The sequence below is a fragment of the Coregonus lavaretus genome, assembly GCF_964263955.1.
Source record: "Coregonus lavaretus genome assembly, chromosome: 22".
Classification (NCBI taxonomy): domain Eukaryota; kingdom Metazoa; phylum Chordata; class Actinopteri; order Salmoniformes; family Salmonidae; genus Coregonus; species Coregonus lavaretus.
The window spans coordinates 32,234,365-32,253,413 of NC_140009.1; the positions used below are offsets into that span (position 1 = coordinate 32,234,365).

Below are 19,049 nucleotides of genomic sequence, written 5' to 3' on the forward strand. Positions count from 1 at the left end.
TCAATCTCACATTTAATTTCCATTAATAAACACACATGATCTGAATATCGCAATCAGTGTTTCACTATGCTCCGCCCATATCTTAGCCTCAATTTAAAATAAGTTGCTACTCTACAACATAATGGCTCGACAGACGAATCAGGGGATCCATTGGTGGAACGAAGCATTAAATAATTTATAGCTTTAATCTGTTCACTGAGGTGTGTGGTCTATGAGAGTAATTATATATGCAAGGAGAAATCATATCTGAATACTTTAACTGCATTAGGAGTCATCTGATGAACAATTGAGATTGCCTGCTCATTTCCAACAATAGAGGGCAAGTTGGTGTCACAGTATTCAAATCACCAAAGCGCCCATGTGCTCTTTCTCCATTTGCCATCAAATGTCAGTCGCCTGTTATAAAACCGATTTGATGGGTGGTGGTAATTGATGGACTTGATTGCTTGAAAAAAAATAGATGAATTGTGTAAAATGTTTATGAATTTAGCAGGCAATTATTTTTATAGCTGTGAAATAAGAGAGCTAAAGGAAATGTTTAATTGCTATGAAGAACACGGTCACTCCCAACCACACATTGGTCTATGCATATATTGTTCATCTATTTCAGAAGACATACAGGATACTCGTGCAAACTTAAAATGAACACAGGCTGGTAGCAAATGTTAATTCTTTATTTCAATTGGTAAAAAAGGTGCAGGTATCATTTGTCTCACTGTCATCCTTTTAATATGAAACACAAATAATTGTTATGTCTTTAAATGTGTTGTTTTTTACATGTGAGACATCCTTGTTTCCAACCTGTCTAAATGTGTTGGGTTCATGTACAGAATCTGAGTCTAAACTGGTGATTTAACATTTATTAAAGTGCTTTTCTGTTCTATCATTGCAACACAAAACATTTTGACATAGCAATATACTGTACAGTTCAGTAAATGTGTTAACATGTGTCTGGCTACCTGTTTAAAACAGCTGCATATTTATGCAGGTGTGTCATTGGAGTAAGAAATTACAATTTACCCATTACTTTGTCTTTGAAATAAAACAATTGAAACTTGACATATTATACAAATAAATAGTAGTCATAGCCATAGCTATTGCATGCAAACATCAGCAATTATGTTTCAAGCATTAATACATTTCATTACTGGTGATGCATTTGAGCAGGGTGCAAAGGTATAAGTTGGTGTATTATTAAAATTTTTAGGGTTTAGTCTAGCCAGTGTGTCCATGTCATCTTCAATTAAATGTTTTCAATGTCTTTATGCATACTACACAATGCTACTGGAAATATGGTTGAAATATCTGACCCGTGTTTAAAAAATCAATAACAACAAAGAAAATGTAGCAAAAATGAACAACTCCTACTCTTTGTCCATTTCCACATATTGTGAATGGTTCTCAGGTGATTTGCTGTGAGTTTTACTCAAGTGGAGTTTAACTGCATGGTTACTAGCAAATGTCCTACAGCACAGCTTACATTTGAACTTAGCGTCAACGTCCTCCTCGGTGACTAGTGTCTCTGTCGCCCGGAAACTGAGAGCCTTAGACAGTTCTGGCTCCTCTACCTTCGTCTGATGCTCGATAGGCAGTTTGCACATATCTTTGATTTGGAACCCTAGGTGGGATTCCAGGTGGGAGATGAAGGCTGGTGGTGTCCTGAACTGGGAAGCACAGTCATTGCAGTAGAGGATCGGATGGCCAGTGTCCATGCTCTTCAGAAACTTGGTCCCCCCTGTTTTCCTAAGTTGGTATTTCACATTGGCCAACCAATGGCTGATGGTTGTCATGGACAGTCCAGTAAACTTGGAGATGTGCATTCGTTCCTGAGGACCAAGATCTGAGAGTAAGTACTTGCCCTCAGAAGTCAGAAAGAGGCTGGAGGCGAACTGGGCTTGGAGGATGAGAAGATGCCGGGGGTTCCAGTTCGACTGCCTTCCCTTACGCTTGTGAACCGAGTATACCTCAGCCGACACATCTTCAAAGCGTCTCACGTCTGTTTCCAGTTTCATGGTGGGTATCCTCGATGGCATGGATGCTTTTGGTGTGGTGGCTTTAGGAAGAACCTTGACCATGTCAGCAATGTCAGACAGAGCGTGTTTCTGTGGCATTGGGGCAGATGGCTGTAGATGCGAGGAACTTGGCTTGTTAGGTTTATATTTTGTCAGGTCTATTGGCTGATCATTGCTAGTAAACAGAAATGCTCTGTTCCTAGCAGGGGTAGCATGCACCACTGCTGGTTTCTCCATACTCCGGTTGAGTTCAGCGAATATAGATTGAGAGCGAGCAGATAGTTGACTGTTTTCAGATCTTGAACTGGTGGGCTTATTTGCTTTACCCAAATGATTGTTCAGAACTGACTGCAGTGCACTTAGAGGGTTTATGCCCAGTATTTCCGGGGTGTCATTGACAAGCTCTGAAGTAGTGCTTCGTCCTTTGCTGGCAGGAGGGCTTGGTGTCTTGCCTCTGTCTGATAAATCTGGGCTCAACTTCCCTTTGATCGCATCACTCCCTTCATTCAGACAGTCTGCTTCGAGCTTTGAAGAGGTAGAGGAATCGTCCTGACAATCGCTGTCATCATTCTCCACCAGATCAAACTTAATATTCTGACTTTCTTTACCATCGCTAATGCCAACCTTTTCTTTTTTGATGTCCGTATTTTGATGCTGTTGCTGTCCCTGAGGAGTTTCAACTCCCCCAGCACCCTGAAGAAACTTCCCCTTTGGGGCGATCGGTCTCAGCTTGTGGTTGAATGTTTGCTTTAGCTGAATAGGAGGAGACGCTGAGAGGGGATTGCTGCTCTTGATGATCCCAGAGAGTTGATAGGCAGCATGGATACTGGGGTAGGCACTCCAGCTGGGGGTCCCAGTCTGAGCCTTGTTAATTGCAGAGGCAACTGTGTTGGCTAAAGACTTAAGGATATCCCCTCCTCCACCTGATGATCCCTGCTGCTCCAGATCCTCCTCGCGGAGATATGGATATTTAAATGCCCCTTCCCCTGCCTTTTGATCCTTACTCTCTGCCTTGTCATCCTTCACTTGACTTTCTTCCATTTTGTCCAATGTGCCTTCCCTCTGGTTATCTTTCTCACTGTCCCCTGGGGAAGCAGTTATTGGAGACACTTTATCGCCTTCAGTTTCATTAGCAAGAGGCTCAGCTAATACCTGCATCTTCTCTACAGCCAAGGGATCCAGAGCTAACTGTTTCCCCTTCTTAGAGGCTGAGTTTGTAACTTTGATGAAATGTCCAGTGACCATCATATGAGTGGTGAGCTGTTGCAGGGTATCATGTGAGCTCCCACACTCCATGCATTTTAGAATCTGAGACTTGCATGTCTCAAACTGCCAAGTGTAGCTAGCCCCATTCTGATAACCATAACGATTACTGGTAGCATTTGAAATGGCAGCAGACCGTTGGGCCTCGCTGTAACCAGCTAACCCTGTGGTAGAATCAGGAGAACAAGGTCTGTTGGCTTCGTAGGCCCGTTTCTTTGCTGGTGGCAGTAATTTGGGTGAGAGTACTGGGATCGGTTCTTTCAAAGGCACTTTTTGGTAATGCTTTGTTTTTATCATATGGACACTCAAGTCCTGGAGGGATTCAAAAGAATGGCCACAGAACATACACTTCAGAACTTTCTGCGCATCGTCTTTCCCTTCCATGTCTTGCAAATTTCTTTTTCTTGATTTGGAGGACGTGGAGGCATTGCTTGGTTTGCCGTGGTTGTTGTCCTGGTAGTGTCCGCTCTTGTTCATGTGCACTGTTAAATCCACAATAGAGTCGTAGGCAGCACTGCAGTCCTTACACTTAAACCGACTGGCTCCTGTGAACACCGTCCCACCTGCTTTGCTGCTTTGTCTGTAGAGGTGGACCGAGCTGAAGAGGTTGGGTTTCGACACAGGCTTTGGGGAGTGTGTTTGCTGGAAGGTTTTGGAGAGTGCATCCTGGTGCCAGTCAAATTCACTCTTGGTGCTCCCATTGGTGCTGTCACAGTTGGCTTTGCTGGGGGTTTTGCCAATTTTCAAGTCCATCCCAATCCCTGTCCAGTAGGAATCTGAGAGAAAGTTAGCATACGCAGCCCTCATTTTCTCCAGACTGCTGTGCATGTCATCCTTGTGTTTTGAACCGTTGCGCTCCTCAACTTTCTGACTTTCAGGTGGTGAGGACGTTTTGAAGTCTGAGAGTGAGATTCTGTCGCTGGCGTCACTAAGGCGCGACTCCAACTCGGCCTCTTGATTGGAAAGGACACTGACGGGGGAATTCTGGTAGCTGTAGCTGTTACTGCTTTTGTTGTCCATCTCTTTGTCCTCTGAGGCCTTGGGACTCGTCTTCTCAGAACCCTCCTCTTCAGTTGGAGTGTCATTCTCTCCGTCATCCTCAGGGATGGTCTCTTGCATGATGCCATCTTCATCAGGCTCGTATACTAACAGAGAGAGAAAGAGGAGAGAGATACAATTTAGTGATCATTTCTTATGTCCACTAATAATAGTAAGAAATAGTAAGAAATCGCCATGGGCGAAGGAAATGAATTGCGTTGCAATCATTACCGAGCATTTGAAATAGTTCCAATGCAAAACATGCAAGACATTTTTGAAAAACTGGAAAATCCACACAATGCTGCACAATGCAGGCCAGAGCAACTTGAGAGGATCAACAATATGGACGGACATAATGCCTGTACTAACAAACTGCTGGTGGTCAAACAACTCCTTGCGATTCACGGCGGGCCATTGACTTAGTGCTGTGTCAAAGGTTTCCCTGCCTCATGTTGAGATGTTTACAACAATCATTTGACCAATGACTGACAAAATGCAATTGATTTCTCCTGGGGTTTTGCTAAGTGTTTTTGCCAATGGCCTATTCCAAAGTGATGAGTGTCTCCAAACTGCAAAGAACTTGCAATGGAAAAATGTAAGATTTCTCTCTTGGATAATATGTTGCCATGCGTGGATCTCCCAGATTGTGTTGCAGCAAATTACACAGACAGATATTCTAATATCCCACAAGTGTTCTAATAATAAATGAAAAAGCCTGAGCCTTGCAAGATGAGAGGGGTTTACTTATTATTATTTTTATTTTTTTTGCTGAAATATATAATTTCTCAATTTAAGTGGTCACAGAGTGTCTGTAACAAAGTATTTTATCTGTGTTCACAGACAAATGTAAACGCTTTATGCAAAATAAAACCTAAATATGGCTAATTATTAACAAATTATATTGTTAATCACAGCAAAGAAACAGTAATATGTTAGAAAATAGATTTACTTAGTATAACTAGATCGTGATGTAAAATTCAGAGAGATTAGTGGTAACCTGTCACATCGTTATACTGTCCTTGACAGTCTCGTAAACAGCAATCATCTATTCGTTCACACTCATAGGGCACAAATGTTATTACATCAATTCATTGATAATTAAACAATAGTATTTTAAAATCAGTAACCATCATCTAATTTGTATTACTTGTGATACAGCATATTAGGCAATTTTGATGAGGCTGGTGGATCTGTTAGTCAAAAGGTAATATCAGCAAAACTATAATCAATAAAATACAATCAAACTCTTCTCTGTTGATTAAGTTGCCTCTAAAATGTTGCCAATCCACAATATGGATACACAAAACACATCAACAGCGGTCCCAACACTTTCGAAGAGACATCTTACAGTATATGCAGTTTGTCAGCTATGTCATATATACACTGAACAAAAATATAAACGCAACATGTAAAGTGTTGGTCCTGTGTTTCATGAGGTGAAATAAAATATCCCAGAAATTTTCCATACGCACACAAAGAAAGTGTTTATATCCCTGTTAATGAGCATTTCTCATTTGCCAAGATAATCCATCCACCTGACAGATGTGGCATATCAAGAAGCTGAATAAACTGCATGATCATTACACAGGTGCACCTTGTGCTGGGGACAATAAAAGGCCACTTTAAAATGTGCAGTTTTATCACATAACACAATGCCACAGATGTCTAAAAGTTTTCAGGGAGCGTGCAATTGGCATGCTGACTGCAGGAATGTCCACCAGAGCTGATGCCAGATAATTGAATGTTAATTTCTCTACCATAAACTGCCTCCAACATCATTTTAGAGAATTTAGCAGTACGTCCAACCGGCCTCACAACCGCAGACCACGTGTAACCATGCCAGCCCAGGACCTCCACATCTGGCTTCTTCACCTGCAGGATCGTCTGAGACCAGCCACCCGGACAGCTGACGAAACTGAGGAGTATTTCTGTCTGTAATAAAGACCTTTTGTGGGGAAAACCTCATTCTGATTGGCTGGGCCTGGCTCCCCAGTGGGCAGGCCTTCCTCCAAAGTGGGTGGGCCTATGCCCTCCCTTCCCCCCTGCCCAGTCATGTGAAATCCATAGATTAGGGCCTAATGAATTTATTTCAATTGACTGATTTCTTTATATGAACTGAAATTCAGTCAAATCGTTGAAACTGTTGCATGTTGCATCTCTATTTTTGTTCAGTATATAATCCGTTATGTCCTCTTCAAATTCATGTTGAAAAATGTGCATTTTGGGAGAATTTATGGCAGATGTGCTTTTAGTTTAATATGAATAGGACACATGCATTTAATGTGGGCAATATTTTTATTTTGAGTTAGGGGCACTCTATGGAGTGGAATGCTGAATGTAAGGAGCACTCAGTACACTGGGTCGGCCCATAGAATGTAGAATGTCATCCTCTTTCGCATTCTGAAAATAAGCCTTTTCTATCAATATTTCACAAGTGCCTCAGGAGAAACCCTGGAGGTGAACTGCTTGCCAGCTAATGGATGAAGATGGAGATGGGACTCAGCCTTTCAAAACAAACATGCAGAATTGGGCCTCCGTGAACAAGGAACCACGCAGCACACCAGAGGTTCCCCAATGTTCTGTGACCCTGATCTACTGCAGGAGAGATTTGCCAACTGAGATCGCTGATGGTCTCAAACGTTTTGCCAGAGTACAGAGACATGTTTTATTGATAGTTTTATTTATCGTTCTCAGTGAAAAACGGGAATACTATCGGCTATGACAAGCTTCTAGTTGATGTCTTCTCTTTTGAAAGGCTTGAGAGAGACTATGGACGGAAGTCAATGTAGCACAGCTTATTTGCCAAGTTCAAATTATTGTAGAACCTTTCATTTCTGTCTTCCATTACTGAACATTGATTAATAAAACGTGCATTATCAAGTCAAGTTTCAAGGATGTTGTTGAGCATGGTCCTATGGACAATCAATGGAATAAGGTTGTCCTACCGTATAAGTAAGTTTCCCATGACTAAGGTGCATGTTCATGATTCTGTAAAATATCCATCCATATGTAACATTTACATTTGAATGATTATTTGAGGCTGTAATACAGTATAGTGGTGACATATTGCAGATATAGCTAAACTGATTTTCTTCTTCATGGGATACTTTATGGAAATAGCAAGTCCTTATAACTAATTAATGGATTAGGAATTAGCATTAATAAATATTTCACTAAGAGACACTCCGCAATCATACAGCAATGGAGCATGCGGACACACATCCAATAAATTGTTATTTCATGACAATTAGATGATACAATTTACCATGTTCAAGTAGCTTTATATACCCTGCAATAGAGCACTATGAAATCCAGTATTGCTATTTAATCAAACAAAAACTTAATCAAGATAACTTTATTTTATTCCTGAAAATGAAAAAGTCTGTCACGTTCGTTGAGTACAGGATTGGACCAAGGTGCAGCGTGGAATGCATACATGTTTATTAACTAAGTTAACACACGACAAAACAACAAAACCAACGTAACGTGAAGCTCACAATGGCTACACACACACAAACAAACAAACAAACAAACAAACAAACAAACAAACAAACAAACAAACAAACAAACAAACAAACAAACAAACAAACAAACAAACAAGCCAAACAAGCGTCAAGATCCCACAACATAGGTAGGCAAACTGGCTACCTAAGTATGATCCCCAATCAGAGACAACGATCGACAGCTGCCTCTGATTGGGAACCACACCCGGCCAACATAGAAATATACAATCTAGATCTACACATAGATACCTAGATATTCACATGATAACCTCTAGCATTCACACCCTGACCAACCTAACTAAAGAATAACAGGCTTTCAAGGTCAGGGTGTGACAAAGTCATTGGTGTTGACTGAAAGGGACATTTTGCACACAGTATGATACAGAATATCACCTGCAGTTTATTAAATAATAATTATACAAAAAATGTTTCCCCAATAAATGGTTTGACTGACAATACTGACATGCATATATCCACAAACATAGCCATATAACATTAGCATTGTCACGTATCACTCATCATACTATGGATATATTTCCAGATGACATTGACACAATTAACATAAATTCCTGCCATTTTGCCCCTTAGATCAGAAGTTCTATACATGTAAAGGCACCAATTAACCTTTGGCAGGGGTCATTCCAAAATACCCACACGTCTACTTCCACTTCTCATACTATTCACAACTCCTGTTTGCCAACCTTTGGTTGATGCCAAGGAGCATGACTCTTCAACGCAAATCACATGCAAGGGCAGAGACATTGTGTAAGCTAGGGCCAGTCTTCAAGACCTCATCTCTGACATGAAGATAATACATGTGAAGCAATACAACATTGGAACATCCTACACTAGCAATAGATTGTCAACGTAATTCCTGTAGTTATAGAATTACAACTGTCAAAATATAAGACATAATATTACAAGTTAATTTTATGATCATTTTAATGACTTTTATTCATTATTCCCAAAGTACAAACTAAGCCTACTGAGCAAATGTTGTGACTTTAGTCTGTTAAAGGCAGCATTCAGTTCAACAAGGCTTACAAAATAAGAGGGCTGGCATGCCAGGACTGAGATTTAGCATGTCATAAACCCCTGCAAAGCCTCCAATCTGTGTCAATACAATTGAATATCTTCAGACAGGAGTATGCAAAGGTTAAAAAAAACCTAGGGTGTCCATCCTAAATCAGCTACTTGAAGTGATAACAACATTAATCCATTAGAACAAACTCCTGGAACAACAAGGCCTGAATATCAAGGAGCGGCAGCCCGTTTGGGAGCCAAGTAACATTTTACTCAATGTTGAGAGCACAGCTAACTGAATGGGCAGCGGTAGTAGTAGTATAGGAAATCATGTTCTCATACTTACAGGAATGATTTGTTTTCTGTTAAAGCTATACTGAATGGACAACAACACTACAAACATTTAAAAATGTACCACAAAAGCTTTACATTTTTCCTTCAGTCTACTCTCAACACAGGACAATCAGCGTGCAGAAATTTGTCAGTAGGTTTCCCCAGTAACAGTATTCAATGTCCACTATTAGCCTGTTATTAACTTTTGTAATGGCAAAGATATCAACATTTATCCTATGGAAGGTCAACATTTCCCTCATTAAAGTGACAAGGCAAAGTGAGTGAGCAGCCTGAGGGGGTTAGCTAATGGACAGCTTGCTTGTAATACCCTGCGATACTCTGAATATCCCAGGAAACACTATCTTCACAGAAGATTGGGTAATTCATATGTGCAAGTGCCAGGTCCGCATGTCTGAGCCACTTTCCCCAACTGCTCTCCGGTTGTCTCAAGCTACAGTTTTCCCTGCTCGCAAATCAATATCTCTTTTTACTTCTCATTGATTGCCTGGCGGTGGGACTGACCTAAGCAGGACTGTTATGACATTTCTAGATTTCCCCCTGTCCTTGGAACAATCAATTACATGCACATTGTAATCAAAACCTCTTTGCAAAATGAACCTGCTCCATGACATTTTCATCTCCCGGATTTATGCCACGCTAGAAGAAAATAACAAAGAAAAAAACAAACACAGCAGGCCCATCCATCCGTCTATGTTGTACCACATAAGAATGCAGCTTCTACACATTAACAAAGCAGGTCAGGCAAGTGAAACAATCTACAGACAATCTCTCAGCCTGCTGGAGTCAAATATTCTCTGCAACCGCTGGAAGACTGTTGTCGATATACTTGTAAATGAGCGGTTTAAATTGTTGTCACTCAGTGGCGGCTCCTGAAAAAATTCTCAGGAGGGGCAATTTTTCTGATGATTTAGGTGACCTACACACATTTAAAAAAAGATATGTCCAGCAACAACATGAAGACAGGGGCAGCATATAAGTCAATACCAGAAGCATTTATTGACTGATCTCAAAAGTGTTGGCTTACCAGGGTTGGTGGAGCCCTCAGTTTCATCTTTGCCTCGCAAAGCTAACTCAAACACTCCGCAAAACTTCACACACTGGATTAGCCGGCTGAGGATGTGGCGGTTCTTGCTAATGTCGTAGTAAATATATTTGTTATAGTGAATATGGAATATGATATGTTGAGTAAAATGTTGTGCTAAGATCTATTTAGGTCAGGAGCTGGTTATAAGTTCTGTTCCTATCCAATAACAATGGACAAAAGGGTCCTATCTTGTCAGCCTTGTCAGCAGGTGGCCAAGGACAACTCTCAGTTCTTCCAACTCACGAGTTCTTGCTCTGAGGACACACACACACACATCATCACTGTTAAACACACACACACACACACACACACATCATCACTGTTAAACACACACACACACACACACAAAAATCCCCTCTCTTAGGCTGAACATTTGAAGACAGAGAACCCGACTCAGAGCCAATGCAACAGTGACAGTAGCCTGCAGGGGCCCTCGCCCAACTCATCAGGACCAATCAGAAGATCAGAACTACTAGATTGAACCTACTTCATTTATTGCATAAAATGTCTGCACACAATGTTTCGGGGCTCTCTTCAGATAATAATAATAATAATAATAATAATAATAATAATAATATGCCATTTAGCAGACGCTTTTATCCAAAGCGACTTACAGTCATGCGTGCATACATTTTTGTGTATGGGTGGTCCCGGGGATCGAACCCACTACCTTGGCGTTACAAGCACCATGCTCTACCAGCTGAGCTACAGAAAGTGGATACTCATGGATGCGCATTGCAATTGTAAAATGTCAACACAATTGGAGACACCACGTCATTTTTGGAGACATGTTATTGACAGTAAACTATTGTAGATGCGACTGCTAACTAACTAAAACATTTTAGCTGGCTAGCTAATCATCTTAGCTAAATGTGGGGCAAACAATTCAGTTATTTACCGTTAATTTGAGGGATTGGGGTGAAAGAAATCGAGTTACATAGTGATACTTTACGATATACTGTATTGACAATATCGCAATATTTTAGCGCTAGTTGGCTGTACCTGCACCAAAACACCATTATTGTTCCTTCATAGCTTGTTCTCAATCTTTTCACATTGGGAGCCAATTTGTTTTCAGCACTTTTATTTCCATGACTGATCAAAACTCGTTCTCATGGCTTTCTGATCCCTCTGCAACAGACATATGGTGCGCAATAAAATCACAGTATCGAATCGCAATACGTATAGAATCATGAGACTCGCAATGCTGATGCATATATCTTATCGTGAGGTTCCTGGCAATTCCCAGCCCAAGTTCATTTGCCACAACAAATCTCTTCGCTAGCAAACGCGAGGTCTTCTCCAAAACGGCAATGTGTCTCCAGCAATGTTTACTTTTTTGACGTTCTATGGCATCTCCACTTTCCAAGCATATATGACCACATGTAATATTTTGGTAAGTGATGCAAATAGTGAACTATGTAGGGCCAGGATGTAAAATATATGTAGCTGCAGCAATTTCTCTTATCTGATATGGTAAGTAATGGGGCTTAATTTATAGTTCCCTAAGAGTTTGACGAACGGGTCCGTGAACGCGATTCCAGATATATTTACCTCTGAATAAACTGCCTTTATTACACCATATCCACATCCAGTAAACTTGTGATTATCAACACTAACCTCATCGTTGTGGCGGCGGACAGCTAGCCTGTATCCCTCGTCATCCAGTTGAGTGAGTGGCAATGTCTTTTTTCGTTCGTACCAATTTTTGGAAAATCCTCGGGTGTAGGACTTTCCGCCTTCAGTAGAAACCTGTTGAATTATTAAATTTGGTCTGGGAGGTCCTAATTGTTTCGTTGCCAATTTATCTTCATTTGTTCGCCGACAAAAAGGAACTTCTTTCAAACAATCCACTCTTTTCTCAGTTACGTTCATGGTTACGTAACGTATGACGAAAGCGCGTAAGTGCAAGCCCACAGACACCCATTGAGATTGTATTGAAGGCTCTGAAATTTGAAAAAAATAGATTTTACATGGGAGTCTATGACAGACTTCTGGGCGATTTTCAACCTGACTGAAATCGCCCCAAAAGGGGGTGGAGCCATTTGAAGCACGACTTTAGCCTGATTCGACATTTAGTGGCAGTGTGGCACTGTGGCAGATCAGACGTATAGATTACAACACTGATAACTACTGTTGCCGTGATATAATTGATTAGAAAAAAAATCCCTTCCTTTTCCCGTTTGGCAGTGCGTCGCCCATATCGCCCTATTGAACAGGCCGTCCCTGTTGTCACTATAGATTTGAGTTAAGTAAGTGAGGTATGTTGTAGGTTCCTTTTCAGAGTCCTATGGAGCTGGAGGGCTCAGCAGTGTGGAGGGAGACACTACTACACACTGTACTTTAATGTTGATCAAAGATCTACTAAAACTATCATTTTGTTGTTGACGTCATAGTGTCTGCAAGATGGCTACACACTTACCAGGGTTTCCGTTAGGAAAATGTGGTGCCGGACATTGATCGCAGCATTTTAATTTACTGGACATTTGAGGAATGTACCGGACCCATATGCATTGGGTGCATAACCGGATTAGGGCGTCCACCCACGGTGCTCAGAATGATAGAAATCACATTTAGATTATGGTAATTCATATTAACAGAACATGCAAGTCGATGATGCAATGATGTGCGGTCTTTCTTACCCAATTCTGATGCTCACTTTGTAGATCTTAGAATAACTGGCCACATTTAATTTTCCTCAGCCAACAAGACGCGTAACAAAGAGCAAAATCAGCCTATGTCAATCTATTATCCCCCATAGTAGAAAAGTTTACGTATTCTATTGGTCAGCTTGTCGAGAAAGAAATGGCCTATTCCAAACAGACTCTGGGACATGCCTCATAATATGTAGTAAAACATTCAGGTTTCAAACAATTAAGTATGTTTTCAAAATGCATACTGCCTCCAGCTCATTGCATAGTGGTGTGTAACATGCTGATGAAGCCTGCCTTCCGTTGCCTATGCATTGGATGTCACAGTACGCTGTTTATCAAGATCAATCTGAGAGCAGGATACACGGCTGACATTGCATGAGTTAATTCTTAACTAATCACATAACATTGTTGTAAAACACCTTATACAGTAGGGCCGCAGGCAGTCTGTGAACTCTGTAAATACTTTCCTTCATTGTTTCAAGTCAAGTTAGAAGACAAATACTCCCCCAAGTGAAGGATACTGTCTATAAAATAAAGCAATAATCATTGAACTTACAGTAAGTTATTGTCTGTTATTAATTATTACTGGAAGGTAATATAACAAACATCTATCTTTATTATTTGATTGTGACTTCAGTAGGCCTACATAACTTTTATGACCCTTCTCACATGCCACCTAGCCTCATGAGTTTAATGTTTCTTGCCCTCATGACCATAGCTGGTTTATATAGCTAGATACAATACGTCAACCCCACAGTCATAGATACACCCAGAACAACACTGTTATGTTACCAACATCCATAAGATGGAGTCAGAATGCAGTCATACAGCGGTTCAAATACTGTAAAAGGAGGTTAAAAACCTATCTACCTTTCCACAAAGTGGTTATGTTAAGATCTCTCTGAGGCCTCTGCCGCAGTGTAAAACCATGCGACTCAGAGATTAGTGTACATTTTTGTATGCATGAAAGGGATGTTACTTAAAGTGCATTACCTACTTCACTAAACAGGGGCTATTCATGCAGATAAATGCCTTGCTTTCATACACCCGCACATTAAATATTTAATAGTCTAATATACTCAAATAGAAAACCTCACCATTTCAAAGCAGACAACATAGACAATGTGAAGAAAGGCAGACTGGGAATTGTGCTCAAGGCAGCTGGATGTACTGGGAAGGACTCAGACCCAGATTAATATGATAGGATCACAGATATGACACCATATCCTACCATCTGGCTGTTCATTGGGGCAAAAATGATCACAATAATTATGGCAATTAATCAAAGAATGTTTTCACAAACCAACATTCTGTTCATTAATGAAGGTAAAAACTACTTGAAAACGTGACTCTACAACCTTGATCGCAGCCTCTTTACAATGTCTAGAACACATCACAACCTTGAGACGGCTGTGTTACAAAGCTGTAGGACAAAAAATAGTAGCGAAATCAGCATGCTTATTTGGAGATTTTATCTTTTAGATTTGGGGATTTTCATGTTACAAAATACAAATGCTGGTATTTGTTAGTGTGTCCCTGTCTCTCCATCGATACTAATCACAATTCTCACTTAGTCACATCAAGCTGTGGCTACCATCCTACAGTAGCTCCAGGAGTCCCGTCCCTCCCTCCATGATGTCACTGAGCGACGCTGCTCTTTTTGATGCCTGGCTGCTAGAAGCTTCTGCTCCAAGACGCATCACTCGGCCCGCTGCCTAATTGGAAGTGAGCGGCGGGAGAGCATTCCAATCTGCACTCCAGCACCTAAGTCATCACTTTGAGCTTGCCACCGTGCTAACGCCAGCCGCCATGCCGCCTGCCTGCCACCGCTTCACAAGCAGTACTATTGCCTCGTATTGCGTCTCACCAGAAGAGGGGGGCCACCCTTTCAGGGCTGGCAGGAGAGGTTTTACATCCCTTCACAATAAACATGGATGGAACCACGTGAATATTGGCTCACTGGCAGTGGCACTGCTGTCCAAGTGCAAGGATTTTCGTTTCTGGCAAATGCAAAATATCCTTTCTTAGAAAAAAGAAAACAGTACATTTAATTTTCAACAGCAAAAACTGTCAACACAATTAAAAAACTGTATTAAAATTGACTTGTAAAAATTTACATTATCTTTTTATTTGAGAAAGAGAGAGAGATGCTGCTTTCTACTCACTGTCACTTGGTTTTCGAAGAGCTTGTGACATGGATCACCAGGAGCGACGTGATGAGGTCTGATGGTTCCTTTCTGCAGAACAGCAGTTTACCCCTCATTCACCCTTATCAGAGAGGGAACCCATCATCAGTTTACCCCTCATTCACCCTTATCAGAGAGGGAACCCATCATCAGTTTACCCCTCATTCACCCTTATCAGAGAGGGAACCCATCATCAGTTTACCCCTCATTCACCCTTATCAGAGAGGGAACCCATCATCAGTTTACCCCTCATTCACCCTTATCAGAGAGGGAACCCATCATCAGTTTACCCCTCATTCACCCTTATCAGAGAGGGAACCCACCATCTTACTGTACGCCACTCACCCAACCCTCGCATATTGGAGCTGACCAGTCAAGCAAACAGGGAGGAACTAATAAAATACCATCTTGCTTCGGTTCAAATTTCCCTGATTGAATGTCAGTCAGGAATGTTTGCGTGGCTTGGCAGGCAGGCAGGCAGGCAGGCAGGCAGGCAGGCAGGCAGGCAGGCAGGCAGGCAGGCAGGCAGGCAGGCAGGCAGGCAGGCAGGCAGGCAGGCAGGCAGGCAGGCAGGCAGGCAGGCAGGCAGGCAGGCAGGCAGGCAGGCAGGCAGGCAGGCAGGCAGGGGAAAGTGGGCCATCATTTAAAGGACCACTGCCTCGTACAGATTAGGCCTTTGTTCAAAGCTTTTATGAGCCACTGGCTGGGAGGAGGAGTATGTGACAATCTCTTCTACACTTGTCTGATTGGACTGGGAGTTTATGATGCCCAGCAGTTCTACCACATACAGACTCATTAAAAGATCCACAATAATTTAACCAGGTAATTTGATTGCATATGTCTTTTTATATATGTGGATATATTTGAATTCTACACAGAGGAATTGGTTTTAATCGTTTTTGGAATATGTTCCAAAATGAAATCATTTAAATTATATTTATATATGACGTGATACAGTGTGTTTTCTCAATAATATATATCAACATGAAATAAAAAGGCTGGTGGTGGTCCATCACACTCCAGACATAGGTCACTCGCTGGCCATCAACAACAGCAGACCTCAGTCAAGGTCAAGCCTGATGAATCTGATCTGGACAAGAGTGCATATTCTATTAAAACAATCTGCATTTCACTAACTCTTCCTCCCTCCTCTGACTCTCTATGGATCCTTCATTAGATTCTGGACGGGATCCAGCCAAGGCATTCCCTTATACAAGCAGTTTTGTGCAGTTTTCAGCAAATGGAGGCATTGTTTTATATTCCAAATTCATTAATAGTAGATTGCCACTTTTTCCCTTCATTAAAAACAATGAGGCTACACAGTACATTTGCAACAGAAGCGTGGTACTGTCAGATGGTTTCTTGTGGGACCAAAGGCTGTTTCATGGCAAGCGTAAAGGGGAGAAGCAGACCCGCCAAACCTGCAGCAGCTCTGGGGGACGAGACGAGCAAAAAAGTAAGAAAGGCAGAAATGCTTCAAAAACACCATGCCTCTATCCCATTCATTTTAATGGAAAATTTGTTGTCAAATGTCCTCTTGCAAAATGATTAGGGCCCGCTGTTTTTCTGAAAAGCGTAAACTTCGGGATTTGCCTGCCGCTGCATTGTCACTTTGACAGCCTGTTCTGAGAACAATGGCTGCCCAAATAGTGAAATGTGTTGGCACCCAATCACTGAAAGTTTCCTCTCAATACAGGCTGGCTTCTTTCTGCTGTTTGTGGATATTCTGCAGCATTGATATCTAGATGTTGATTAGAATGAAAAAAGAAATAAGCCAGTGAATTGAAGCTCCCTGAGGAGGCACATCAGCTATTGTTGAGAGATTGACAGTCACTCCATTGAGTCAATGTTTCAGTTCATAAAAACCTATTTCTATAAGAGCTGCTTGAAGAGTACATTGTTGGAGTGTACGCCTCGGTTTGTAAATCAGTAACATTTCCAGTAAAGCAATATAATTTAGTGGAATACTGTTTTCACTACAAAGAGAATTGTACATACCATAACCTTGTAACCCTGGCTACATTATTATAGGATGTATTATTTTAGGTTGTTTGATTTTCTAAGCCATAGAGTTAAGTAGTATTTGTATGTAACCGAGTGAAAAAAATCCCTCATAGTTTAGATGTGAGCGGTGGAGCTAACAGCCAAATACATATGGAAAATCTGAGTAGGCTATGTTTATTATTACCTGCACATAGAGGTGTTAAAATAATATTTCCATTGCACAGTCAGTAAACCTACAACAACACAAATGTTGTCTTTGCGCTATATCCTCATTTACTCTGAGCTTCTTAGCAGTGACATTTCTGTGGTGTTAAACAGTAATGGAGGAGGAGGAGGAGCTGCCTGCCTGCCTGACGATTGCAGGGCCTTTTTATTCATTGGTTAATTTATTGAAAAGAAGGTAGGCGGACGGACGAGGCAGTGGAATGGAACTGATACCCCGTGTGGCTGTAGGTTTTGAACTGAGGAAGAGGGAGGGAGGGAGGGAGGAAAAGGAGGGATTGAAGGAGAAAAAAAAAGAGGTTGAGAGGAAGGCGGAGACCAGAGCAACAGAGGAACGGTTAATGGAAATGAGTGACAGGCTTTCAGGATGATTTACAACGGGTGGCGCGGCGGCAGAGCCGGAACTTGATGGATGATCCTGAAAGACGGAGACGAACCATAAATCATGTCTTTGAATCATTGACAGAGATAAAGGAGGGGGAGAAAAAGCAATGGCATTGACGTTCATTCTTCCAATAATGTACATTGACGAGTTACACTACGGAGCCTTAATTAAAAAGTGAACACGGTAGGTCCTCTCTCTCCCCCTCTCCTTCCCCTCCCTCGTTCTACTCCTCTATCCTCCCCTCTCTCTCTCTCCCTCTATCTCTATGTGGCGATATCAATGGTAATTAAAGATGTAGTAGCATCCCCAGCCCCTCTCCCTGTCCCCTCTCCCTGCTCCTGTCCCATATAGCCGCTTCCTCCAGCTTCCCAAAGCACAGCAGACAGATTAGATAAGTGCACTGCTTAAAGATAATGTCACTCCTCAACAATATCAATGAGGGCCTAGTCCATTTGTTTCTACTTGTGCAAACAGACCCGGCAACATTACTGAGAAAAACATTCAGCGAGCCTACACACCTACACACCAGGGGGTAGAAGCTATTAAGGAGCCTTTTAGACATAGACATGGCGCTCCGGTACTGCTTGCCGTGCGGTAGCAGAGAGAACAGTCTATGACTTGGGTGGCTAGATTTTTTGACAATTTTTAGGGCCTTCCTCTGACACCGCCTGGTTTAGAGGTCCTCGATGGCTCGACATGTTTGAATAAAGCCGATTCAATAGAGTAATAAACAGCAGTTCAGTCTTTGATCACAGGGATTGGCTCTATGGAAGAAAAAAAAGCTAGAAGAACGTTGTAGTAGCAGGGAGGCTGAATGAGTGCCATTCCACATCAGCTGAGCTCTGTTAAAGTGCACACAATGGAGCACCGAGGTGAAAGTAATCCTAAACATCTGTCTTATGGGTCCTACACGCACACACTGTTTGTTCAAGTTCTAGGAAAGGCATTAGCAAACGGAGGAAAGAGAGGGACATAGAGGGATATATCAATTCATGCACTAGTTTCAGTGATTCAGAATGCAGAAGGCGGTGTTGTGTGTTGTGTCACTGCTCAGGCAAACAAAATGGAGTTGACTGCTCTAGTAATGCTAACACTTTGATTTCGGAACATTAACAGCAAAGGGATTCTCTATATCTCTGTTTGTTTATGGATGCTTTAACACACTGTGACATCAAGTAGTGCCCAGGGGCATTACTGTGTGGGTTGTTGTGTGTGCGAGGCCTACATGATGAGTATATAGCAGGCCTGGTGGACTGTCCTAAGTGTCCTATATTCAATGTCTGTAGAGGGAGATTGGGGACAGTTGGGATAGACTGTATAC

At 41.7% G+C, this 19,049-nt stretch overlaps 1 protein-coding gene across 1 annotated transcript in view; it reads right to left on the bottom strand.

The window, feature by feature from the left end:
* Positions 1-1,364: 1,364 nt before the first annotated feature.
* Positions 1,365-19,049, bottom strand: part of LOC311149799 (teashirt homolog 2-like) — a gene marked incomplete at its 3' end in the record, with an annotated part of 44,889 nt that continues 27,204 nt past the window's right edge. Inside the window, exon 2 of the mRNA XM_084187026.1 lies at positions 1,365-4,420. Within this exon, the coding sequence (XP_084043152.1) occupies positions 1,365-4,420 (3,056 nt within the window). The remainder of the gene's footprint in view (positions 4,421-19,049) is intronic.